Genomic DNA, 26,943 nt, shown 5'->3' with positions numbered 1-26,943 from the left:
CTAAATGCCCTAAAACTCAAGATCGCCAGACCTGCTCCTCATCAGGACCAGCAGTAAGGATATGCAGATAACACGCAGACATGCGCCAGCGTCATCTTTTTTTTAAAATGCAGATTTATGCATATAGTTCTTGGCCACGCCCCCCGACACCAGTGCCCCGCCTCTTTTCCGCTCCTTTTTCTTGTTGCATGCATAGGTATGTACGCTCATATTTTGCAGCTTCTTACAACGAGGCTTGCACACATGCGTGCATATGTGGGCGTTTCTGCGTGAGCTACACTTTTAAAATTGACCTGTTAATGAAGAGAGGATGGGCATTTGCTAGACAGCTGAGCGGACTCCACGCTAGTACTGAGCTGGATGTCCATGGCGCATGTCCGCATGTTATCTGCATATCCTTACTGCTGATCCCTGATGAGGAGCAAGTTTGGAGATCTCGGGTTTTAGGGCATTTAGCACAGTGTGATGGGTTGTGGTCAAGTGGGAGGCTTGCAGGGTGAAGACCCTACCTCAATATGAACTGGGCAAACTGGTGGACTACCTGGAAAAAAACATTTTTTCCCCTCACGTAAAAGCATATTTTAAAATCACCTGCATACGTGTGTAAAAAGCCGCTAAAGCCCTAGCCAAAATATGCGCAGAAAGGGTACTTTAAATAATACAAGCGTTCTTGTGTACAATTTAAAATTGCAGTGTCTCTCTACTTGCGCGCCGATTCACCTGATTATGAGCGCAAGTGCATTCCTTTTAAAATGACCCTGTTGATGGCAGATCTAATAAACTGTTGAAAGCATGCAGTAGAAAGTTTGACTAAAACCAGTTTTCAATATATTATGACAATACAATGTAAAAACATCGTAAGTATATAGAAGTACTGTAATTCAGCATCATATTTTCATGAAGAAAGGATAACAGTTGGTAGTGGGTTACAAACAGTAATGAATTCATTCCTTCCATTCATTAAGTACACGCACACGTTCAGTCATGTTAAGTTCTGCCTCCTCTTTGGAAAGCATTACTTGCACGTGTACCCTTGAGTGCACACTTTTTAATGTAAAAAAGTACGCATGTGAGTGCCAATTCCGTCCCCTGGGACGTCTTTGCTCAGTCTGTAGACTTTTATATGCCTTCAGCCCCAGACTACCTTAATACAGCCATTTGCATATAAAAAAAACCCGGTTTCATATGCGGAAATGGTTTAAAAATTTCTTTTTAAAAATGTGGAGCAACGAATCCCGAGGGCATTTCAGAGGGCAGTATTCAATACTGCCTGTCTAGATAGAGTCCACAGGTACAAGACATGCGGAAGTTTTCCCTTTAAAGTTTGCCACATATAGAAGAGAACCACAAACTTTGTACCTGTAATTTATTTTTTTTTGTGCAGGCAAAATTTCTATGGAAAATAATGTGCATAGATTTGAAAATACAATCTACTTGCAGTATTTTTCCGATCCCACCCAAAACCACACCCTTGGAATGCCTCCCTTGAATGCGGCTAAAACAATGCACTTTGGGAAATGGCGCATACGGTTTTAATCTCTTAGAGGGGAGGCAATTTTCAAAACTGGTCTTCGGGTAATTAGAGAAATTCAACTAGAAGAATTTCGTTGCCTAAAGCTTCAAATGCCAAACGTGTCATGGCACGCAGATAAAACTCCCTGTTTGCGTGTGTATAACCTTTTTTTAAAAAAAAATTTCATTTCCAGTAAGCATTTTATTCAAACCCGACACATTTATGATGTTCTTACTGTTACAGGAACTTTGAACCAAAAGAACTGGGGGAAGAAGTACCCAGCATGCAATGGTGCCAAGCAGTCCCCTATCAACATTGACGAGGGTCTCACCCAGGTGAACGTCAATCTAAAGAAACTGAACTTTCAGGGCTGGCAAAAGGAATCGGCGGAAGAAACTTTAATTTATAACACCGGCAAAACAGGTACCTGCGATGCGCGAAGTTTATTAATGCGTGTGTTTGAATTTGCCAAGTCGTGCTGCTCTTTCCAGTCCCCAAATATATTGATCTAGCAAGAGTACACCTGGCGTTTACAAATGGGCCAACCGAAACTACAAGTGGGAAAAATCTACCATATTGAATTTACTTATCCAGCCATGCGCGGTGGAAAGTAAATCATCTGTACAACGATGGCCGTGCTGGAAACTGAACAGCTTGGACATAGGGAGGGTAAGATTGTGGGTAACTGTTACATGTAAAGCCTGTTGCTAATTTTTTGTTTCACTGTAAACCGAGGTGATGTATGTCTATACGTACCGCGGTATAAAAGAATCTATAAATAAATAAATAAAATGTGGCAAAAGCGAGTGTTTAAATCCCACGGATTTTCAATGGGGATGTATATTGCATACGTTGGCTTTACAAATGATCCTGCCGAAAGAAGCTGCATAAGTTACGCCTCTGTCCGGAGCAAGTACATTTCCTATGTCAACTTACGGGGGTGCTCTTTAACATCAAAACGTATGCGTGGAGGTGAACTCCCCAACTGAGCCCTGCCCCCAGGAGCCCCTCCGCCGTCTGGGTAAACCTGCACACGAGCATGACTTGTGCATGTGAGTTTACACTGGGTGCTCCGTGTGGAAAGGCATTTGAAAATTACCCCTCCCCGATGATCCTTTTATTTATTATAAAAACAAATTGAATTTCACGGTTGTCTCTACTTTTTACATCTGTTTCAAGCAGAGAGGTGTTCTGTCTGTGCTGTGGAATGGCTCTTTCTGGTTCATGGCCGGATAATATCTGAAGGGAAGACTCAGGTCTCGTAAGGAATTCACAGAAAGAAGGATCTTTACGCTGTTTGCACAACCGGCCCAGTTTATGGAACAGGAGAAATGCTTAGGCAAATACCAGCTCAGGTCCCAGCAGTACTGGACTGAGAAAAGCTGAACTTATTAGATCTCGGAAGCTAAGCAGGATGAGGTGAGGGGAAACCGCCAAAGAAGACTAGAATGCAATGAAAAAGACTCCAAAATATTCTAGCGGGCAGTGTGGTGGGTGGGGCTTTGGTCACCTGTAAAAACAACCACCTGCTCGGTGCCTGTTTTTGTCCACAGCTTCAGGGATGTCTGCAAGGTTCCTGCCCAGGTGCTCTGTCTGTCCCACCGCTATCACTTCACAGGAGAAGAAAGCGCCCCTAATTGGATCAAGCTTGTGGGTGTTCACTTCCACTGCTGCACTAACAGATGTGTCATTGAGGAGGGGGACTAGCTAGCTGGTGGTTTTGGAGTGGCCCAGACCGCCTTCGTAATCCCCTCACCCGGACCAGCTGTGACATCCGAGGAAGCGTTCCCTTCCCCACAGGATTGCCTGGGGCACTGTTCAGCCTGAAAGTGGTCCTGAATAGGGATGGGCATTCAGGAGGAAGAAAATAAGACAACATTTCCTATTTTCTTGTGGGTTGTTTTCAAAACAATGATTTAAATTCCGATGAAGTTTTGTCAGAATATCCTTTCGTTTTGAAAATCAATTAAAAAAAAAAAAAAAAAGAAAAGTCGTTGGTCAGACCTAGGCCAAATCGGGACCTTGCCTATAGATGAGATCCAAAGGAGGTCCGACGCTGGAGCCCGGTCCAGATGCCTGGGCATCAGCCTAGGCCACAGCCTGGGCCCAGGCCCAACAACAGGGCCCCGCGCAGAGACAGAGCCCCAGTGCCTGAGCCTTGCTCTAAGCCAAAGCCCGGGCTCAGGTTCAGTGCCAGGGCCTGGTCTGGAGCATGGGTCAAGATGCCTGGGCCTCAGCCTAGGCCAGAGCCCGGGCCCCAGCCCAGTGCCAGAGGCAGGTGCTTGAGTCTGGGCCTCTGCCCAGAGGTCAGGACCCAATGCTGGGGTCTCAGCCAAGGGTCAGGCCCCGGCCCTGAGGCTAGAGTGCTGGCCTGTAGGTCCTTTTCTTTTCTTCTTTCATCGCAAATGATGGTGCCCACTAGAGACGCACCAGAGTAAATGAACCCCAGTGCATCCTCCTCAGTGGAGGACACCTTTTTGCTGGACAGCAATGCCATACAGTGCCATATGCAAAACCTTTCTAATCTACATCACAAACTGATTAGTTCAAAATTCCAAAAAAAATTTTTATTTTTATTTTGTTTTCAAGGAGGAAAAGACTTCAGATGCCAGACTGACTATTTTAAAAAGTCATTCTGGTAAAGGGCAAAATCATTAGTCTAAAAAACCTCCTCTTTTTATTTTGGTTTTAACAATTTTATCTTTATTATTTTACATTTTCTCTCTTTTTTGTTAATTAAAAAGGAACACTGAACTTGTTATTATTCCCATGTGCAATTGTCTAATTGTATTTATAATTTTGCAAAGTCCATTTCCTTTTCCCATTCATACTTGATTCTCAAAAATGGAAACTGTTTTGTGAAACCGCATTTTAAAACACTCCACTTTATATGAATAACACACAGTACTTACGGTATCTTAGCTCATTCAAAATTGGTGGAGGTAGATTCTGATCACCGTTAAGCTTCGTATAGGTTTTTGAAGAAAACACATAGTTTTGGAAGGAACCGTTCAGAAAAGTCTCCCTGACGCAGCCGTTAAGGCGAAACACTGGCCAGCTCATTGGAGTTTTCTGGAAAGAGGACAATAATGGAGTTTTTGCTCATTTGAATTATCAGGTCCGAAGCAAGAGTACTCCACCAATTTTGAATGAGCTAAATAAGTACGCGAGTGGGGGTAGATGCAACCCTGTTCACAGAAGAGAATGTTTGGGAAGAGCTAGGAAGACAAAGTGGACCACGCCATGGGCCAGATGAGGTACATCCCAGGATACTGTACTGAGGGAGCTCAAGAGATGTGCTAGCGGGTCCGCTGAAAGACCTGTTCAATAGATCCCTGGAAATGGGAGTGGGGCTGCAGGACTGGAGAAGAGTGGTTGGGCTCCCGCTTCTCAAGAGCAGAAAGGAGGCTGGAAACTGCAGGCCGAGTAGCTTCACCTCGGTGGTTGGAAAATTGATGTAGACTGCTGAAGGAAAGGATAGTGAACTATCTACAGTCCAGCGGGTTGCTGGAACCGAGGCAGCATGGATTCACCAGGGGAAGATCCTGTCAGACACATCCGATTGATTTTTGATTGGGTAACTAGAGATCTTGATCAAAGAAGGGTGCTTGATGTGACCTGGATTTCAGCAAATCTTTTGATACAGTCCCCCATAGAAAGCTCATAAATAAAATGAGAAGCTTGGGAGTGGGCACCAAGGTGGTGAAGTAGATTACAAACTGATTGACAGATAGGAGAAGCTGGTAATCGTAAATGGAACCTAAGTATGATACCCTGGAGGAGAGAAGATGCAGTGGAGATATGTTACAGACCTTCAGATACCTGAAATGTATTAATGATGTACGAATTTGAACCTTTTCTGTAGGAAAGGAAACTGTAGAACTTGGGGTCATGAAATGAAACTCGGGGAGGGGGATCACTCAGAACCAAATTCCGGAAATATTTCTTAACAGAAGAGCTGGGGGAGGATGAAAACAGTAAATTAATTCAAAAGGACATGAGATAAACACTGCAGATCCCTAGAAGTTGGATGATAGAAATGAAGGGGTGCATGGGAATACCCTGCATGGAGTAGCAGTGAACACCCTTAACAGACGGCATGGGAGTAACCTACACAGAGCGTCAGTTACCACGATGGACAACTTGGATGGACCATTTGGTCTTTATCTGCTGTCATCACTATGTTACTATGTTAATAACACCTCCAAACCTATTTTCTTAGGTGGACTGTAGAAGCCTACGATACTAGCATCTTTTTAATGCATCTGGTGTTCAGTAGATATATCTTTTAGTAGAAGACTGCACATGGATGGTTTTATGTTTTTGTTAACTATTGTAAGTGAATTGAAAATTAAACCTATTGTGCCTTGGAAAAACTTCTGACTTTCCACCTCATTCTTTCCTTTATGAAAATGTTCTGTTAATGGAATATGATGACCGAAACTATTTTACATTTCCTTGCGTTTCAGTGGAAATTAATCTACTAGATGACTACTATCTCAGTGGAGGTGCCTTAGACTCTGTGTACAAAGCAAGCAAGATAACGTTTCATTGGGGGAAATGTAACGCTTCATCTGATGGATCGGAACATAGCTTAGAGGGCCAGAAGTTTCCCTTGGAGGTACTACTTTACTTGTTACTTGTTCAATATATCATCATTTTAGAATTTATGAAGTGTTTATTTTTTCATCTTTTCTTTTTAACATGCATTATACATTTTCCTGGTTTGAATTCATAAGTTTCTTTTTGGACTAACAGCCAGATGTACTAAACGAGTTTTCTAGGGTTATGTTTTTGTCTCATTTCATTTGGAAAGAAAAACAAACACAATTTTATTGTTTCCAAAGCAGCCAACAGCCCTGGTTTTCCCTCCTCCCCTCTGACTGAAAAAGAACATGGACGCGCGCATAATGTGTTAAAATCTACCCCTTAGGGTTTCCCCCTTTATTTTTTATTTTTTAAAATTTTTATTTATGAATATTCAGATACATCTTTAGGCCCGGATTTTAAAAGCTTTACGCGCGCCGGGCCAATTTTCAAAGGCCCGGTCATGCGCGTAAATCCCTGGGATGCCCGTAAGTCCCGGGGCTGAAGAAAAGGGGTGGGGCAGTGGCGGTCCGGGGGGCATGTTGGGGCTAGAGGCCCCCGGCACAGCGGCCATTTGCCGCTGTGCCAGGAGATCGCATGCCTGCAGGGTGCCGGTGCGCGCTACTTGCACCTGCCCCGAGGAAGGTCAGGCTAGAAGGTAGGGAACTGGGGAAGGTCGCGGGCGTCAGCGCACGCAAGTTGCACTAATGTGCACCCCATTGCGTGAGCCAACCCCTGATTTTATAATATGCGCGCACCGGCGCACACATGATTTTAAAAGGATGCGCGCGCACATGGACGCGCGCACATCCTTTTAAAATCTTCCTCTTAAAGTACAGACTTGAATAAAGAAAAACAGATCAAAGCAGCATCATAATATTTAAAGCATAAGAAGAAAAAGGAAACATTTTATGGTTATGAGCATATTTGGTCTGAAAAAGAGGGGGACGCACAAAGCAAATAAAAAGCTGATTTTATATTTCTATAAATTCCCAAACACAAGAGAAAAAAAACCCCATTTCTAGGTATTGAAGACTTAATCCAGATATCGAAGATAGTATTTTCCATTTGTGTCTACGAGAAGAATATTGCAATTGGCCTTACGTTAGAACTGTATCATTCAAACTAAAATAATATAATTATAAAACAACTGCATTGTACGATGCATATATTGATGTAGTGTAAAACTGCTAATAATATGTCTTGGGTGCATGAACATGTTTTTCTAAGTTTGTTATTCCTGTACAAACATGACCAAACATTTTACAAGGTAGCATATTGACCACCCATTGAGATTTTATTGACTAGAAAAGCCATAAATGACCAATCAAATTGGTCAGTGTGGCCTTTCAGAGAATAAAATTCTGACAAGATAGGATGTTTCAAGAGAACCCATCAGAGGAGTTCATTTCTCTGAATGTGAAAAGTAGATTTTCTTTAAATATGCCATAAACATACTCATTTATTCTATATTTTCCCTTCATCATTTCAGCCTGCTGTTTTGTTGTATTGTGAAATACTGGAATTTAAAAAAAAAAAAAAAGATTTAGTGACGAAAGAGAGAAATTATTTACATGTGGGTGCTAATTTACATGAGCTTTTGCCTGCTCTTAGCTTCTTTCTTCAGTTGTCACAGGTCGCCATCTGCAATGGTAGCTCTGTAAAACGATGTCAGAAGCAGGGACCGATAGAATTCCAAAAATGTGTGCACAATAACGTCAACATATATTGTTACTGGACCAAGAAAATACTTTCCAAGTTGTGATGCATTTTATATCCAATATCTTTGTCTGGGATCTATATAGCAATAAATGTTTTAATCCATTTAGGTTTAATGTCTACCAATTGGATCTTATAACACAGTTATTTGCCTAACACAGTTATTTGCCTAACAAATCTGCTTCATTTTTTGAAGGGGTTAATAAACATGTGGATAAAGGTGAACCGGTAGATGTAGTGTATTTGGATTTTCAGAAGGCATTTGACAAAGTCCCTCATGAGAGGCTTCTACGTAAAGTAAAAAGTCATGGGATAGGAGGCGATATCCTTTCGTGGATTACAAGCTGGTTAAAAGACAGGAAACAGAGAGTAGGATTAAATGGTCAATTTTCTCAGTGGAAAAGGGTAAACAGTGGAGTGCCTCAGGGATCTGTACTTGGACCGGTGCTTTTCAATATATATATAAATGATCTGGAAAGGAATACGACGAGTGAGGTTATCAAATTTGCGGATGATACAAAATTATTCAGAGTAGTTAAATCACAAGCAGACTGTGATACATTGCAGGAGGACCTTGCAAGACTGGAAGATTGGGCATCCAAATGGCAGATGAAATTTAATGTGGACAAGTGCAAGGTGTTGCATATAGGGAAAAATAACCGTTGCTGTAGTTACACGATGTTAGGTTCCATATTAGGAGCTACCACCCAGGAAAAGGTTCTAGGCATCATAGTGGATAATACTTTAAAATTGTCAGCTCAGTGTGCTGCAGCAGTCAAAAAAGCAAATAGAATGTTAGGAATTATTATGAAGGGAATGGTTAATAGAACGGAAAATGTCATAATGCCTCTTATCACTCCATGGTGAGACCACACCTTGAATACTGTGTACAATTCTGGTCGCCGCATCTCAAAAAAGATATAGTTGCGATGGAGAAGGTACAGAGAAGGGCAACCAAAATGATAAAGGGGATGGAACAGCTTCCCTATGAGGAAAGGCTGAAGAGGTTAGGGCTGTTCAGCTTGGAGAAGAGACGGCTGAGGGGGGATATGATAGAGGTCTTTAAGATCATGAGAGGTCTTGAACGAGTAGATGTGACTCGGTTATTTTCACTTTATAATAATATAAGGACTAGGGGGCATTCCATGAAGTTAGCAAGTAGCACATTTAAGACTAATCGGAGAAAATTCTTTTTCACTCAACGCACAATAAAGCTCTGGAATTTGTTGCCAGAGGATGTGGTTAGTGCAGTTAGTGTAGCTGGGTTCAAAAAAGGTTTGGATAAGTTCTTGGAAGAGAAGTCCATTAATGGCTATTAATCAATTTTACTTAGGGAATAGCCACTGCTATTAATTGCATCAGTAGCATGGGATCTTCTTAGTGTTTGGGTAATTGCCAGGTTCTTGTGGCCTGGTTTTGGCCTCTGTTGGAAACAGGATGCTGGGCTTGATGGACCCTTGGTCTGACCCAGCATGGCAATTTCTTATGTTCTTATGTTCCGAGGAAGGCCTGTTCTGGGACCGATGCTTTTTAATATATTTATAAATTACCTGGAAATGAGAACAAGTGAAGTGATCAAATTTGTTGATGACACAAAATTATTCAAAGTTGTCAATTCACAAGAGGATTGTGAGAAATTGCAAGAGAACATTACAAATCTGGGAGACTGGACATGCAAATGGATTTTAATGTAGAGAAGTGCAAAGTGATGCACTTAGGGAAGAGTAACCCAAATTATAGCTTCAAAATGCAAGGTTCCACATTAGGAGTCACCACTCAGGAAAAAGATCTAGGCATCATCGTTGATAATACATTGAGATCTTCTGCCCAGTGTGCAGCAGCAGCCAAGAAAGCAAATAGAATGCTAGGGATTATTAAGAAAAGAATGGAGAATAAAACAGAGAATATCATAATGCCTCTGTATCGCTTCATGGTGTGACCTCATCTTGCGTATTATGTTCAGTTCTGGTCACCACATCTCAAGAAAGATATAGCAGAATTAGAAAAGGTACAGAGAAGAGTGACCAACATGACAGAGGGGATGGAGCAATTCCCCTATGAAGAAAAGCTAAAGAGGTTAGGACTCTTGAGACGGCTGAGGGGAGATATGATTGAGGTCTATAAAATAATGAGTGGAGAGGAATGCGTAAACAATTAAATAGTTATTTACTCTTTCAAAGAGTACAAATGTAAGGTTTCAAATACAGATGGTTCAGTTAAAGGGGACACGATAGACTCTTGAGGTTCCCCAAATTCTAGTTGGCATGACAATGATCAAAAATCTCCCAAGACTGTTATTTGAACCCGAGACGTGAGAACTGACTTAGACCTTTCGGTTTAGTTCTTCCCAAATCCAGCACATTCAATATAATCCGTAAACTAGAGGGATCAGTTACATTAAAAGCAGCACTGAGGTCAAGTAAAATTAATAGTGAAGAAGCTCCTTTATTCAGTATTCTCAGGATAACATCCATTAACGATGCTGTAAATGTCTGTGCCATGTGACTGCCTAAAACCGTCTGATGATTATCCAGGTATCCTACTGAACCTATGTGCTTCATCAACTGAAGCCCTCTCAATAAGCTTAGACAAAAAAGGAAGACTGGAAACTAGCCGAAAATGTATCTAAATCGGGCAGATTTGCAGAGGCCTTTTTCAGTAATGGCTGAACAGCTGCTACTTTCTGTGCTATAAGATCCAGTTGGTACTAAATTCAGCCACACAGTTGATGGAGGGGAACTGCCAATATTTTGCCAGTGTTAAAATCTCTCATGGCTGCCTGTATAATTCAGGATTCACTTTAGGATCCTGAACTATACAGACATTTAGATGAGTTAACACTGAGTTATCTCAGTATGAATGTGGCCGCCGGCAAGGTACATTCTCCCTCGCTTCCTAAGATCAGGACTGGAGGTACCATCTGTGAAGTTGGAATAGTTAATGAGGATGAGACAGCGTGCTTTTTCATGTTGTGCTTCTGTGCTCTGGAATGTACTTCCTAGGGAGCAATTGATGCATTTCTAACCTACAGCAGCTTTCAACCTCATTATTTACACATGTTTTTGCAAAGTGTGTGCAAGCCCTGTGCTGATGTCCTCATAAGGAGTCCAAAGGCACACAGTAAATCCTGGGGCTCTAACAGTCTTCACTTCCCATACAGTCCAGTAGCCCCAGATTCTCCAGGATTCCCCTTAGGTGGGGAGAATACTCTCCTAAACTCTGGGCATTGTCTTTTCACAGTCTGGGTAGCACACAGCAATAATCACACTGGGCTCGAGAATAAGGTTCTAACATAACTTTACTGATAGGTTTTTGCCAGATGAAAAATAGTACAAGTTAAGTTACATATAAGTCCTTGCCTTCCCACAGCCCATAACACATACATTACTGAGGGGGAAACCTGTGACTCTGCAGTTCCTTCCATAATGTTCTTCCCAATCAGATTCCCTCCTAACTTTTGGGGCACTTTTACTCCTCAGGGATCTCTACACTGGTGAGATTATAGCTCATATTAAGTTCCCAGTTTACAATCCCTTTGATCAGATGTCTTGGTAGTCAAGTTTCATACTCCTCTGGTTCTTTTCCCTTCTTCTTGTTGTACCTGAAGGGTACCATTTCAGCTCCTTTCCTGAATCTACGCGCTATTCTCTTCTCCTGGTGGGCATTGGGTAGCAGTCTAAGCTTCCTTCCAGACCTCAGGTGGGTAATTGAATCTCTTAGAGGGAGAGGTTCAGAACAGTCCAATAATACAAGACCAGTCAACTATATGCAAAATAGAAGGAAGAGTGGGTTCAATTGAGAACTTCCTTCACCAAATCCAAAAATAGAAAATAAATTCTTTAAAACAAAAGCAGAAGTAAAAGAAAAGGAACTGAAAAATGCTCCTGCTTCCTCCGAAACCAAACTAAGAATCCACACACTCAGAAGATCTCGGCCTTTTATAGAGGCTGGCAGCAACCATTGCAGCAGCCCACATGGGTGAGCTGAAGGATAGGGGGTTATGCTTCCTTCTATCTATACTGATAGAACAGTCTTCTTAATAGAGACCCAGTAGGGCTTGACATAGAGGTCGTATTCTGACTTATCCAGCTAAGTGGCACTGTATAAATATTTGGCTACACTGATCGGCCGCCATTATTCAAAATGACACCAACCAGACCTTACCCCAGTCATGTGACTGGGCAGGGTCTGAGGATCAGACATAGATCAAGTGGCCAACCCCCTACTCAATCTTTTTTTTTAGCAGCGGTACTTTTTATCGGCAAGCCCTTTAAGGTAATGGCAGTCCCTTAAGGTTGGGGTCATCAATGCATTAAAAGGCCACTAGCCACGTTCTTTTGTCTGCAGTGTTTGACTACAAGACAAAGAGCCACAATATGTTTTTGGGGAGGGGTTCCACTATCACGGTGCCACTCCCCCACAATAGTGGGACCCCTCCCACAAAAAAGCATTGGAGCTTGATTCAGCCAGGCCTGACAGTCGGATAGTGGCTGAATATCTACCTTATAAGGTTTAGCTTTAGGTTAGCTAGACTGGGTTACTGATACTTTATAGAAGAGGTTTCTTTTTTTAAAAAGATTAAGGGTTGGGATTATTTTGATAAGATGGATATATGTTCTTGTTTAAGGTCTATATGTTGTTTTATTTTGATGTTTTTTCTTTTAGAATTTGCTGCTATTGATACATTGTAAAGCATCTTGGGTCTACGTATGGGAAGGCGTCAGATAAATAAGATATTGATGATGATGATAACATGGAAACATGATGGCAGAAAAAGACCATATGGCCTATTTAGTCTACCTATCCACGCCAACTATTCAGCTTTGTTATTTTTTGTAGAGAGGGAGAGAGAGGGCTATATCCACCCATGTATAAACTGGTTTGATGTATTCTGTCAGGAGACTTACTTTTTTTTTTAGCAGCAATGACACAAGGCGGGTTGCATCTTATAGACTCACCGATTTATCGAAGCATGAGCTTTCGAGGACAGACTCCACTTCGTCAGTTCCATCTGATCCGACCTCGATAAATTGGTTATTCTATAAGGTACTACCCACCTCTTGCCATTTCAGCTACACCAGATTAACACAGCTATCCTCTGATAGCCGTGTTTTTAGCAGTTGTTCCCAAATATTTCCGCACTATAAAGGCCATAACTCTAGGAATGGAAGGCCAGCAGATTCTTCCCCTGATTTTCTATCAAATAACATGAAATTCTTTGGCTGGCCCAGTTCTGATGGAGGACTTGATTCCACCCTTGCCCCACTCTCGCAGAACCGTTCACCTTCCCATCATGCATGCCTGCAAAATATTTTTCCAGGGTGGATTGAAGGGGAACAATAACAAAAAGAAATAGGAATACACAGAAAAAGAAATCATGGAAACAGTTACAAAAGCAATTAAATTCTGAGGGGGAGGTGGGAGAGGAGACAAATGACCCCGATGTCCTCCTGCAGGCATTCGTGCTTCCCACCCTTCCTGGCTGCCTCTGAACATAAGAACATAAGAAATTGCTATGCTGGGTCAGACCAAGGGTCCATCAAGCCCAGCATCCTGTTTCCAACAGAGGCCAAACCAGACCACAAGAACCTGGCAATTACCCAAACACAAAAAAGATCCCATGCTACTGATGCCAGTAATAGCAGAGGCCATTCCCTAAGTCAACTTGATTAATAGCAGTTAATGGACTTCTCCTCCAAGAACTTATCCAAACCTTTTTTGTACCCAGCTTCACCAACTGCACTAACCACCTCCTCTGGCAACAAATTCCAGAGCTTAATAGTGCGTTGAGTGAAAGTAAAGTAGCTCCTGTGACTTCAGAGCAAATGATGGAAACTAGTTCAATCTAGCCAGGTGATGGGCTTGTCAAGTGAATTAAAAAAAAAAAAAAAGGGCAGATTTGTTCTTATAAAGGTATTGAACCTGAGAGGGGAATTCTCTAACATAGGACCATTTTTTTAAATCACGCCTCACCCTTATCCTCCTATTTATTTCATGCTTTTCCAGCTAAAGAGTCCAAAGCATGTTTCAGCAGGCTAATGTTTACATTCACAGTCCTGTAAAATATCAATATATGCAGGATAGAGGGACAATACCGTGCCCTCCTGGAGCTTTCTCTTTGTAAGTTTAGACAATGGCTGGATTACCTCTCTGCTGATGGTGATATGTGACTTGAAAGAAGTGAATACTTTTAGGAAACTGCATGGTAAATGTTCAAATCTAATCCTTTTCAAAGTGGACAATAAAAAAAAAAAAAAATCAAAACTTGTGTGCGAGGCGTATCCAGTGCAGTTCGGCTTTTTATCTTCTCTACTTGGTATAAGGCGCCAAGGAGCTGTCCAGTAATCTATAACTTTTTTCTTTTAGCTCATGATCCATGCCAGTCATGAAATCAAAAAGCAAACTAAGAGTTAGCCGGATGGAAAAAAATATAATCTTATGTGAGCTTGCCGCTCCTGAGGCTTTATGATTCTGGAATGCAGATATGTGACAGGCGCTTCTGTAAAATATTCCATCTCGGCAGTGCTGGGCGTGAATTATGTCTGAAAACAAAATGTCTCCTTATTCTATTTGCAGATGCAAATCTTTTGCTATGAAGCAGAGCAATTTAAAAGTTTCGATGATGCAGTACAAGGACACGGAAAGTTAAAAGCCTTATCCATTTTGTTTGAGGTATCTAATTTTGTCCATTTTTGCTAGTCTAATGAAAACATAACTACCGTGAAATGACATTCCACTCACCCTAAAGCATAAATGCTTTCTTTTCCCCTTTTTTGCCATTTACACAGCGTGCTTTGTTTTACAATGAACAGCAATTCCTAAATTGTTTGCCTCTGAAACCGTTCCAGCTAATTACTGTTGATGTCTCAGCTTTGAGAAAATTGGTATATTTTGTTTAAAAGGCCTTAGTCTTCATTAAAATATCAATAAGAATAGTACAGAATCTTGGTGTCTCATTTAGAGGGGGATGTACTAAGGGGGAGCAGACTTTCATGCAATATTTGCAAACCAGAATTCTGTGTGTGTGTATGTGTGTGTGTGTGTGTGTATGTATATATATATTTTTTTTTACTGGAACTTTGTATGCAAATAAACTCCTAGAAAAAATAGTGCTTTGCTACAGGGAAATTTTGCAAAATAATATAATCCCATCTCTCTTTGTGAAATCTGGTATGCAACCCAATTTCATGTGTGGTTGTGCTGAGCACCAATAGTTAAGAGCTGCTCTGCAGGGTTTTGCTTTCTAGCAACTCATTAGCTATTAAAGTAAATAACATTTTGCATGCGCAAAACTATGCACCAAATTTAGCTTTTTGGGAAGACATAAAATGTTTTTTTTTTAAGTCCACTACATAAACTAAAAAGAAAAATAGTGCATGCTATTGACCATTTTTGCATGTAAAGCAGACTTTGCAAAATGGAGCTCTCCTTAGTACATTGGCCTTATCATAATTCGTACTTGTGGTAAAATTCCTTGCCTTCTGAAATGTACCTTTTCATTTTCTTTAACAGATTGATACGGAAGATAACTTGAATTATGAAGCAATTATGGATGGAATAAACAGCGTTAGCCGTTTTGGTAAGTTCAAGTTCAGGTATGCTATTTGTCCTAAAATAATTGCCATTGCCAATCCAATGAACATGTGCATAAGTAAATGCTTCCCTATCTGTAAAAAAAAAATAAAGAACACAGAGACATAAAACATTTTATTCTCACCCAGAAAATACATTGACTTCTATTTCATGTCACCAGATATTTCCAGTTTATGCATTGCAGTTCCTCAAACAAGAAGGTTGGCATTGCAATGAGACCAAGAAGTCGCTCGTTGAAACATGAATGATCCTATAACCAGTAGGGATGTGCAGAGCAAAATTTTATGTTCATATTTTTTATGTCCGAAAGGGGGTCCCACTTGCGGCCAATATGGACATAAAAAAAATCCAATGAGTTGGGTATATGTACATATGTGCAAAAAAAAAATTTAAACCCCCTCACCCTCCTTAATCCCCCCCCCAGACTTACCACAACTCCCTGGTGATCGAGCGAGGAGTGAGGACGTCATTTCTGCAATCCTTGGCGAGAAGCATGTGACGTCGGCGGCACGTCGAGTGACGCCGGCGTCACGTGATTCCCGGCTCGTTCGCGCCGGACGGCTCGTTCGGCCCAAAAAGAACTTTTGGCCAGCTTGGGGGGGTCAGGAGGCCCCCCCAAGCTGGCCAAAAGTTCTTTTTGGGCCGAACGAGCCGTCCGGCGCGAACGAGCCGGGAATCACGTGACGCCGCGTCTGAGTGACGCGGCGCCACGTGATTCCCGGCTCGTTCGCGCCGGACGGCTCGTTCGGCCCAAAAAGAACTTTTGGCCAGCTTGGGGGGGCCTCCTGACCCCCCCAAGCTGGCCAAAAGTTCTTTTTGGGCCGAACGAGCCGTCCGGCGCGAACGAGCCGGGAATCACGTGACGCCGGCGTCACTCGACGTGCCGCCGACGTCACATGCTTCTCGCCAAGGATTGCAGAAATGGCGTCCTCACTCCTCGCTCCATCACCAGGGAGTTGTGGTAAGTCGGGGGGGGGGGGGATTAAGGAGGGTGAGGGGGTTTATATTTTTATTTTGGCTCAACAATCGCGATTTCCCACATATCGAACATATCTATGTTCGATATGTGGGAAATCCGATCGTTTATGTCGAATCAATTTTTTAAGTAAAAAAAAAATATGAGTTGCGTTTTACTAATGCGGTCAATCCGAATGCACACCCCTAATAACCAGAGCCCCTGCTTTCCTGCAGCAGACTTTTCAAGATTCTGTGACAACTGTGTGGCAAATTGCAGGATTTTGTATTAAAGAGTCACTTCTCTGTCTATGCAAAAAGTCCAATTTTTTTTTATTAAAAACGTTTCCCATTTTTAAACAATTTAAACTATATACAAATACAAAGTTTACCAAGTACAACAATCAAATATTTATTAAACAGAGATATAACTTACAAACCATAAAATGTCACCTTTGTTTTGAATTGAAATTCAGTGCAATCACCCTTTCTTTATTTCCTTGAGAAAGTTTTTGTCGTCTTTCTGCACATGTGAGCTTATGCATGCTGAAAATGCCCTCAGCATCACCAGTTCATTGTGCTGTTAATTGCACAGAAAGGTGTGTGCACATATATCGGACACATGGTAGCAGACACACAAAAAAGGGGGCTGAATTAGCACAAGTTTGAAACTTGTCAGCAGTAGTGCCGGTCATCAAGGTTTCCATGAATTGAAATGAATGCAGTCTCTGCCAGCTGTGAGACACCAGCAGTTGCAGCCTCCCAAAACATATCCAGGGCTTTGTAGCTAGGTTAAGGTTGCCACATACGCAGATGCAAGAACCTTTGTGTAAAGATGAAATTCTAAAGGGACATCACTTCATTCGGGAAATATATCAAAATCATCTTTGGTTTGATTTAAGAAATATCTGAGGGATCAAACATTCTGACTGCTTGCTCTGTCCACTACAATCCCACCCCTCCTCCTAGTTCCCTTCAGTACAGAAAGTGGGGGGAACAACAGGAAGGGTAGGGGCAGGGCTGGTTTAGAGAGCAGAGCACCTCTTCTCTCCTCTGCTCTGTCTGCCTCAGCTTCACACCCCTCTCCTCTTGCTTTCTTCAGGCTGCTTGTGAAGGGAGGGGCTGGAGCAGGAAGCAGAGAATGAAAGAGCTGAGACTGAAGATAGGCACCCTGTGTCTTTCTTCAGATGATTAAATTAGGTGGGGGGAGCTTCAGGTTTGTTGATTGTGTGGCAGGTCTTACATTTTGTGGCAACTGGCTAATTATGCAGTTTCTCAGCCCCCCCCTGCAGAATCAAAGGAGCCTAGGGGGCATGGTCTAAATCACATTTACATAAAGAGCATTGAGAAAAGCTAGGGAACACAGTATTCCGTGGTCATAGTCTGCTCTCTTTTTTCTTAACCATTGTATATTAAGAATGTATGTCTTTCTTCGGTGTAGACTGCCACATGTGACAGTTTGTTTGGGGAAGGCGTTCGCCGCGTAAATGGGCTTTTTGGAAAATTGCCTTCTTTCTCCTGCAGCCGAGGGAGGCGTTCCTGGGGGTGGAGTTGGGGAGGGGTTTGCACTTACACATCCCCACACAAATTCACAGGTGTAAAATGTGTGTGGGTACTTTTTCTGGGATAATCTTCAAGGGGAGAATACGTGCGGGCTTTCCATTTGAAACTCTGTGGACTTCACCTGACTGCAGGCAGTTACAAAATTACCTTGTTAATGGATATCTAGACAGGGTCTCATTTCGATTCACGAGCCTTGTGCACCCCAAAAGCTTTCCTTATGCAACAGGAGCGCTGGTTACAGGTTCTTGTGATTAATGATCCTTATTTATTTATTTCAATTTTTTTTTTTATATTCCACTTTTCACACTTTTTTCAGCACATCAAAGCAGATTACATTCAGGTATTGTAGGTATTTCCCTATCCCCAGAGGGCTTACAATCTTACAGGCTGATTCAGTACGGTGCGCTCAGCCGAGCACACCATTTAGCACCCGTTTGGCTGCGAGTTTTCGACGCGCGTCTATTACCCCTTGTACTGTAAAGGGTAATAGCGCCTTGAAAACCCGCATCCAAACTCGTGAAAACTAATAGCACTTATCACATGCAAATGCATGTTGTTGAGCCTATTAGTTAGTCACCCGGGATACTGAAAGTAACATGTGTGGCCAAGCCACACATTTTACTCTCAGAAATTAACGCCTGACCAAAGGCAGGCGTTAATCATAGATAGCACTGGGAAAGTGTACAGGAAAGCAGATGATATTAAGCAGGAGGTCCCAAAAATTTAAAAAAAGCCTTCAAAAAAAAAAATCTGCCCGCCAGTCCATGGGTTCGAAAATGGATGCTGGCAAAATTAAGTGTCGGTTGTCAGACCTGCTGACAGCCGCTGCTTCCGCTAATAAGGAGGCCCTAATTTAAATAGAGAATTGTGTGCCCAGGAGAGGTGCCTGGAGTGCGGGCGCTCAACACCCGCAAGTTTTATTGCATCGACTTGTACATTTGTACCTGAGGCAATGGAGGGTAAAGTGACTTGCATGAGGACAGTGGGGCTTTTGAACCCTGATCTCCTGGTTCTTAGCGCACCACTCTAACCACTAAGCTACTCCTCCACTCTGAGCTTGATTTCTAAAGCAGTATGATTCACTTTATAGTAACCCTAGCCCTTTGCCCTGGGACAGGAAGCTATGCTGACAATTATATCCTAGCACCAGTCACAAGCCTCAGAGTCCTGCCCCACTACACACCTGTTTCCCCCTCTGCTCCTCCTCCCCCTCTCCCCCCCTAAAAGCCTTTCACTCTCTCTCCCCCCCCCCCCCCCCCCCTCACTCCCCCCACTACTCCTCCCCACCCCTTGCCACCTTGTGCCCTTTGATTGAAGCTGCCTCTGACATTTGTCCCATCTCTGGTTCAGGGCATGACACAGTTGGGTCTGTTCCTTATGAAAAAAAACCAAACATTAGTCAAACCTAACAATATTAGCTGCAAGGATTGTTTTAAAGAGAATTACATGAAAGTGAAAGTCTTGAAAATTGTCTGTTATGGTTCTCTGAATCTATTTCAGGTCTGTGTCTAGACTAGGGTTGAATTACTTATAACTTTTCGATTATAAATAATCATGTTTTTTTACAGGGAAAAAAGCTACTTTACAACCATTTGTACTGTTGAATCTTCTGCCAAACTACACAGACAAATATTTTGTCTACAATGGATCTCTGTCGACTCCTCCCTGCACAGAAACAGTTGAATGGATTATTTTTCAGGACACAGTTACTATTTCTGAAAGCCAGGTAATAGATTTCATGCATCTAAAGTGGGGATACTAATCCGAGAGAATTCCAGGGGAAAGTAATTCCTAAGCATGGGAAAGTAACACAACAATCTCCTATCCTTATTGCTTAAAAAAAGTGCAACACTTCTTTGCAAATGCAGAAGCCATGTGCAAGCCATGGCGGGCGAGGGGGAGAAAAGGGGGATTGGATTCAGATGACAGCCAACGCTGGGCCCTGGCTTTTAGGGTCCAGGTTACTGATATATCGAAATTAGGGAAGAAACACAGGACTGCTTCTACGGCCAAGTGCCAATGCAAAGCACATTCAAGAGGCAGCATTGTATGATTTATCAGGAAGGCTGCTCATTCTGTAAAAATGTTGCTAACAGTAATTTTGTTATGGGATTGGACAGTTGTTTGGTTTTGATTTCTAATATTACTATCCTTAACATACAGCTTGGGGGTAACCTGCACGGAGCAGCAGTTACTACCATAAGACGCTTGCTGGGAAGACTGAATGGGTCATTTGGTCTTTTTCTGCCATCATTACTATGCTACTATTGGCCTCATTTTCTAAAGTATCGCAGGCCTGCGATACTTTAGAAGATGAGGGGCGGGGGGCCGAAATGGGGGCAGGGCCTGCGCTAGTTGGCAGCGATCGCACCGTCGTGGTGCGATCGCTGCTGGTTTCGCACCCAATAGTGCCACCATAGAAGGTGTAGCTATTGGGAGCGAAAGCTGCCACAAAAAGGCACTTACCTTTTCGCTGTCCGGCATCGGCGCAGAGTCGGCCCCGGTGACGCCCCGACTCCTCCTCTTCCGGGGCCGACTCCGCCCCGACTCCGCCCCCATCCTGGTATCGCACGTGATAAGGGACTTTTCGCGTGCGAAAGGTCCCTTATCGCGTGCGAGCAGCGTGGAAAATGAGGCCCTATGTTTCCTGATTAAGATTGTGGCGTGTTATGTTTCAAGCATATTTTGGAAAGCTTTCCGTAGAAAGAAGAAAAAGACTTCTTACTGTTTGTGTTTGGTGTTTTGTATTTCAGCTGGAATTATTTTGCGAAGTGCTCACGATGCAGAAGTCTCGCTACGTCATGGTGATGGACTACTTGCAGAACACCTTCAGAGAGCAGCAATACAAGTTCTTTGGACAAGTGTTCTCGTCTTACACCGGGAAGGAAGAAATTCACGAACCAGGTGCTTAGAAAGCGAGAATTGTGATGGCAAAAAAAAAAAAGACACAGCCTAACTTGTCGGCCCATCTCTACAATCCATTCCGCTTCCAGGCTTTTATTGAATTCCGATACTGTCCTGGTCTCTATCACCTCCACTGGGAGGCTGTTCCATGCAATCACCATCCTCTCTGAAAAGTATTTCCTTAGATTACTCCGGAATCCACCCCCTTTCACTCTCATCTCATTACCCTGCATTCCAAAGCCCCCTTTCTGTTGAAAAATATCCCCCTTCCTTGATAATATAAAAATATCTCTATCATATCTCCACTTTTTTCCAAGGTGTATATATTTAGATTTTTCGTCTGCGACCAAATGCTTTATGATAAAGACTGTTGACCATTTTAGTAACTACCTTCTGGACTGACTCTGTTTGTTTTGTATCTTTTTTTACAGTTCGGTCTCCAGAATTGTACACAGTGCTCAAAATGAGGTCTCACATAGAAGCATTATCCCTTCCTTTCCTGCTGTCTATTCCTCTTCCTATGCAATCAAGCATCATTTTGGCTTTTGCCATCGCCTTATCCTCCACCTATTTGGCCACCTTCATACGATATGATCCTCCCCCCCCCAGATCCTGCTTTTGTTTTATGCACAGAAAAACTTCACCTCTGTACTGAACTGCTCTCTTGGGTTTTTGCAACCCAAATGCAGAACCATGCATTTTTTAACATTACATTTTAGCTGCTGAACTCCAGACAAGTCCTCAAGCTTTACGAGATCCCTCTTCATGATTTCCACACCTTCCAGGGATTCTATCCTGTTGCAGATTGTTGTATCATGCGGAAAAAGACAAAGCTTTCCCAATAACCCTTTTATGATATCACTGATATGAAAATGTTGAAGAGAACCACTAATCTTTGTTGCCTCCCATTCAACCAGTTTCCAACCCAATCAGTCATTTTAGGGCCTATTCTCAGGGAGCTTAGTTTGCTTGTAAGTTGTCTATGCGGAATCAAAAGCCTTGCTGAAACCGAAGTGCACTACATCTAGTGCTCTTCCATGATGTAACTCTCTGGCCAACCAGTCAAAGAAGTTGCTTAGACTTGTTCGACAAGATCTAGATCTGGTGAAACTGTACTCCCTTATATCCTGCACTATCCTCTGTTTTAGCAGCAATTCCAGTAATTTACTGGCCACCGAGGTCCGATTAATTGGCCTGTAGTTATCAAACTCCTCCTTCAACCTTTGGGAAGAGGAACTACGTTTGCCTTTCTGCAGTCTTTTAGAATCATTTCTGACGCTAAAGAAACATTAAAAAGCTTGTGCTCCAGAACTGCCCAAAGTCCTTTAATATATCCCGTCCAACCCCATTGCTTTGTCTACTTTTACTGGCGCCTGATAAACGCAGGATTCTGTAATCGGAGGTCTGCCTCCCTTCCATTGCTGTTTGTGGCCCTTTCCTGGGGTCCCATTCCAAGCCCTTCCTCAGTGAACACTGAACAGAAATATTTCTTAAACAATTCTGCGTTCTTCTCATCAGCCTCTACATATTCCCCTCCTTCATCCTTTGAGTCTTACAATCCCATTTTTACACTTCATCCTGTCACTAATATATCTGGAAAAAAAAAGTCGTCTTGCCCTCTTTTACTGTATTGGCTAATGGCTATTTTTAATTCCATTTGCGCCTTCACTTTCCTGTTTTCCCAGCCTTTCTTAGCTTCTCCAGATCATTTTTTCTGGCTTCCTCTTGCGATCTCATGTAGTTTATGAATGCTAACCCTTTCTTACTTAGCTTTTCAACCACTTTTTTAGATAACCACAATGGCCTCTTTTTTTTCCTGTTACCTTTATTTACCTTCCTAGCAAAAAGGTTGGCTTGACCTTACAATATTCTTTGTTTTAGCTACTGCTTTTCTTCTTCCCCTCTCTTATCCCATCCCATAAAGGACTCCTTGAGTTATTCCCTCATCTTAGCAAAGTTAGTTTTCCTGATGTCCCGGATCCTTAAGGCTGGACCACTGCAGCCTGTGCCATCTGGTGATCACCGGATCCCAGACAATTCCCTAATATGACCTCAAACGTTCTGCCCATTCGCCCCCTCCTGTGTCAATCAGCAGTTACCAGCTGCCGGAACAGGTCATCTGCAGCCAATCCAGCATCTCGCTGCTTCTAGATAGCGCTGCAACCGGGGTGCCCTAATCAACATCCAACAGATTGAAAACACCTAGTAAGAGCATATTGTTAGCTCATAACAATTTGGTGAATGTCTTCAAGTAAATCTCTATCCATTTTTTCCACCTGTGACGGAAGTCTGCATATCACTCCCATATAAATGGATTGCCAGGTTAATCCTGGTGTTGCCTCCTTACTTCATAAGCCTTGCAGTTCTGTTGCTTTAAAGATATATATATATATATATATATATATATATAGTGCTATGCCTCCTCAATTTCTTCATAACCTGTCTTTCCTGAATAGATAATAGCCTGGTCTAGATATATCCCCATAGTGAAAAAATAGAATACCATAGGTGTGGAGAATTTCACCCTGCTATTTAGCAAAACATCTGTTTCATATGACCTTCATACATATGACATGGACTGCATCAAGCAGCAGGGCGAAATTCTAGGTGCAGCCCAGTCCTGGCTCTCTGTGACCACGATTATATCCAAGTCAGCCTCTTCCATGACTTCCACTGGATCTGGGTCTTTATTTCCCATACTGTGGACATTAGCGCACATAGCCTTCCAGATACTGCCCTTTCTCCCAATCTTCTGTAGGTGCTTAAAGAGCGATCACAATATATATATATATATAGTGCTACGCCTCCTCAATTTCTTCATAACCTGTCTTTCCTGAATAGATAATAGCCTGGTCTAGATATATCCCCATAGTGAAAAAATAGAATACCATAGGTGTGGAGAATTTCACCCTGCTATTTAGCAAAACATCTGTTTCATATGACCTTCATACTTATGACATGGACTGCATCAAGCAGCAGGGCGAAATTCTAGGTGCAGCCCAGTCCTGGCTCTCTGTGACCACGATTATATCCAAGTCAGCCTCTTCCATGACTTCCACTGGATCTGGGTCTTTATTTCCCATACTGTGGACATTAGCGCACATAGCCTTCCAGATACTGCCCTTTCTCCCAATCTTCTGTAGGTGCTTAAAGAGCGATCACAATATATATATATATAGTGCTACGCCTCCTCAATTTCTTCATAACCTGTCTTTCCTGAATAGATAATAGCCTGGTCTAGATATATCCCCATAGTGAAAAAATAGAATACCATAGGTGTGGAGAATTTCACCCTGCTATTTAGCAAAACATCTGTTTCATATGACCTTCATACTTATGACATGGACTGCATCAAGCAGCAGGGCGAAATTCTAGGTGCAGCCCAGTCCTGGCTCTCTGTGACCACGATTATATCCAAGTCAGCCTCTTCCATGACTTCCACTGGATCTGGGTCTTTATTTCCCATACTGTGGACATTAGCGCACATAGCCTTCCAGATACTGCCCTTTCTCCCAATCTTCTGTAGGTGCTTAAAGAGCGATCACAATATCTCACAGTCACTGAAAGGAGGACATTAAGGACCATTACTGCAGTAGCACTTAACATTAACAAGGAGACTAGGATAAAATGAGGAAATTGGTTAGAAAAGAACTTGGAAGGCATTAGAAAAGGTACAAATCTTGGAAGGCATTAGAAGAGGTAAAAATGACTACAAGTATAATTAAATGATGGGGTAAAGAGGCTCTGCTAGCCCAAAGGACTGCATCCAAAAACTGGAAAGTGGATCCAAATGAAGAAAATAGGAAAGTGGAAAATCCCTGGCAAATTAGGTGTAAAGCATCAATAAGACAGGCCAAACGGGAATCGGAAAAGACGTTTTCCAGAAAGGCAAAAACCCCAAACAAAATCTTTCCCAAGTATATTGAAAGCAGGAAGCTTGTGAGGCAGTCAGTTAACTGAATTACTTTCTGTTCTGCCTTCCATTACCCTTCAGAGTGGATTGCATTCAGGTGCTGGTAGGTATTTTCCTCTCCCCCAGAGGGTTTATAATCTAAGAACCTATCTGAGGTAATGGAGGGGGACGTGGCTTGCTCCAGGTTACAAGGAGCAGCACTGCCTTCCCTGGTCCTCAGTCTGTTGCTGTAAGCAGTCGGCCGCACCTCCACGCTGCTAGATGAGCAATGGGTGAAAAGGACGTTCAGGGAAGACAAGGCCGTAGCAGAAAATCTATCATCACTCCTATCCACATTCTTTGCCATATCACTCACTTGATTTGAATTAATTGATTGATTGATTGTATTTACACCTCAGTTTCGTCATGCTTCTTTGGGCTTTCGATGAATGTGTTTGTGAGCCTCGTCCAATGAACCTTGCAAATACATATGGAAACTTCTTGGTTTGGGGTGCCCTCTTGTGGTTGAAAACTAAACTGAACAAACAATAGGAAAGTATTGTGCAGCTGTTCTGCTTCCTCTTTTGCAGATGCATATTTGTTATACTTATACAAACCACAATTGAATTTTATTTTTCTTTTTAATCTGAAAAGAATACAAAGTGACTCTTTGGGAGCTTAATTTTCTTATTTCCCTAGCTTGTATAGCTTAGCCTAATATTGAGTTATGTTATGTAGTGCAAACACTAGTGTCACCCCATCAAGCTATGAAGGGATGGCACTAGTGTCTGCACTATATAACATCATTCAGTACTGACGGAATTTTATTTTTGTTGGTGTTTATCAGTTAACACCTAATAAACAGAAGTCCTATAACTAACTATACCCTAGTGTAGAGGAGCCAATACCTTGCCATCTTGTTTTGTGCTGCCAAATAACATTTAGCAAGCTGTGAATTCCCACAGACCAATATGGGACCACTTAACCATATTTGACACAGGGTGTGCAGAGTTTACCTGAATTGGGTTTTAGGTACTCACCCTTAGCACGTTATTTCATAACTTTGGAGAATGCTGTCATCTACTTTGTTCTGTTTTGTAAGTAAAAAAGATTCTGCAGATTAATTCTGACTTGTGTAACGTCCTCAGAAAGGAAAGACCTGCCCAGCTTAAATTTCGGATGTTCCCTCTTTCAGGAAAATCTCCAACCATTTGTAACCATGCCATGTGTTCTTTTAAGTCTGCAGCACAGAACCAGAAAACATCCAAGCTGATCCAAAGAATTACACGAGCTTACTTGTCACGTGGGACAGACCACGAGTTGTATACGATGCAACGATTGAAAAATATGCTGTTTTTTATCAGCAGCTGGAAGGAGAGGACCAGACCAAGCATGAATTTCTAACAGATGGGTATCAGGACTTGGTAACTGCGTGCTCATTATTTCCTATATAAGAGTTTACTAGTGTCATAGCATGGTGCAGTCCTAAAGTGTCAGTGTTTCACAGCTATTGAAATACCCCAGTGTGGGAAATTGTGTGCACTTTCAGTTAGGGTTCGCGATATAACACATTTGTGATATTAGCAATAATATAGTAAAGGACAGAGGAGGATAAATTACTAATTTGGTGTATCGGAACCTGCGCCAGTTCAGATTTTTTGGACATGAAATCTTTTAGTGAGAACTAAAGAGCCTAATGGTGAATTGTCAAAGAGCTTTTATTACCCACCATACCATCATATGCAATGCGTGCACAATTCCTAACATGCAGAATGTCTGCTTTATTCTTCTGCTCACTTCTTTGCCTTGCAAGGCGTAGTAGGTTTTAGCAGTGCATGCATGATCCTTGGGTTGCTCAGGGCTAGGGATCCTGCAGAAGCAATGCACAAAGCCCTCAAGAAGGAAGAGGTGCCAAGCTGTAGCACTAGAGCGACACACACTGGCTGGTACAGAGTGCACTTGTACCTGGACTCCAAAAGGAGCCTCGGTCTGAAGCTTCCAGCTGAGGAGCAGTGCTGCAAAAGCCAGACTGAGAAGTGGAGGCGGGGAGGGACACGAAAAAGTCAGAAAATCCCCATGGCCTGCAAGTGAAAGCCCCCAGTGCCTGAGGGAGGGACACCACTGTACAACAGGAAGCGGCTGGGCAATAAAAAGAAACCTAGATCTCCATTCAAGTTCCTCTGAAAAATCTTTTCAACTTCCCTTTAAAACATCCTTC

General features: G+C 42.4%; 1 protein-coding gene across 3 annotated transcripts in view; it reads left to right on the top strand.

The window, feature by feature from the left end:
• The window catches only part of PTPRZ1 (protein tyrosine phosphatase receptor type Z1), a 352,752-nt gene that overhangs the window by 173,225 nt on the left and 152,584 nt on the right, over positions 1–26,943 (top strand). For all 3 annotated transcript variants that reach the window (XM_029615443.1, XM_029615442.1, XM_029615444.1), the window contains exons 3-9: positions 1,757–1,936; positions 5,983–6,134; positions 14,396–14,491; positions 15,332–15,398; positions 19,498–19,655; positions 20,683–20,833; positions 25,965–26,149. In XM_029615443.1, the coding sequence (XP_029471303.1) occupies positions 1,757–1,936; positions 5,983–6,134; positions 14,396–14,491; positions 15,332–15,398; positions 19,498–19,655; positions 20,683–20,833; positions 25,965–26,149 (989 nt within the window). The remainder of the gene's footprint in view (positions 1–1,756; positions 1,937–5,982; positions 6,135–14,395; positions 14,492–15,331; positions 15,399–19,497; positions 19,656–20,682; positions 20,834–25,964; positions 26,150–26,943) is intronic.

The sequence above is a fragment of the Rhinatrema bivittatum genome, chromosome 9 (assembly GCF_901001135.1).
Source record: "Rhinatrema bivittatum chromosome 9, aRhiBiv1.1, whole genome shotgun sequence".
NCBI classification, from domain to species: Eukaryota; Metazoa; Chordata; class Amphibia; order Gymnophiona; family Rhinatrematidae; genus Rhinatrema; species Rhinatrema bivittatum.
The sequence above is the reverse complement of the archived record's forward strand: the minus strand, read 5'-3'. Positions and strand labels throughout refer to the sequence as shown.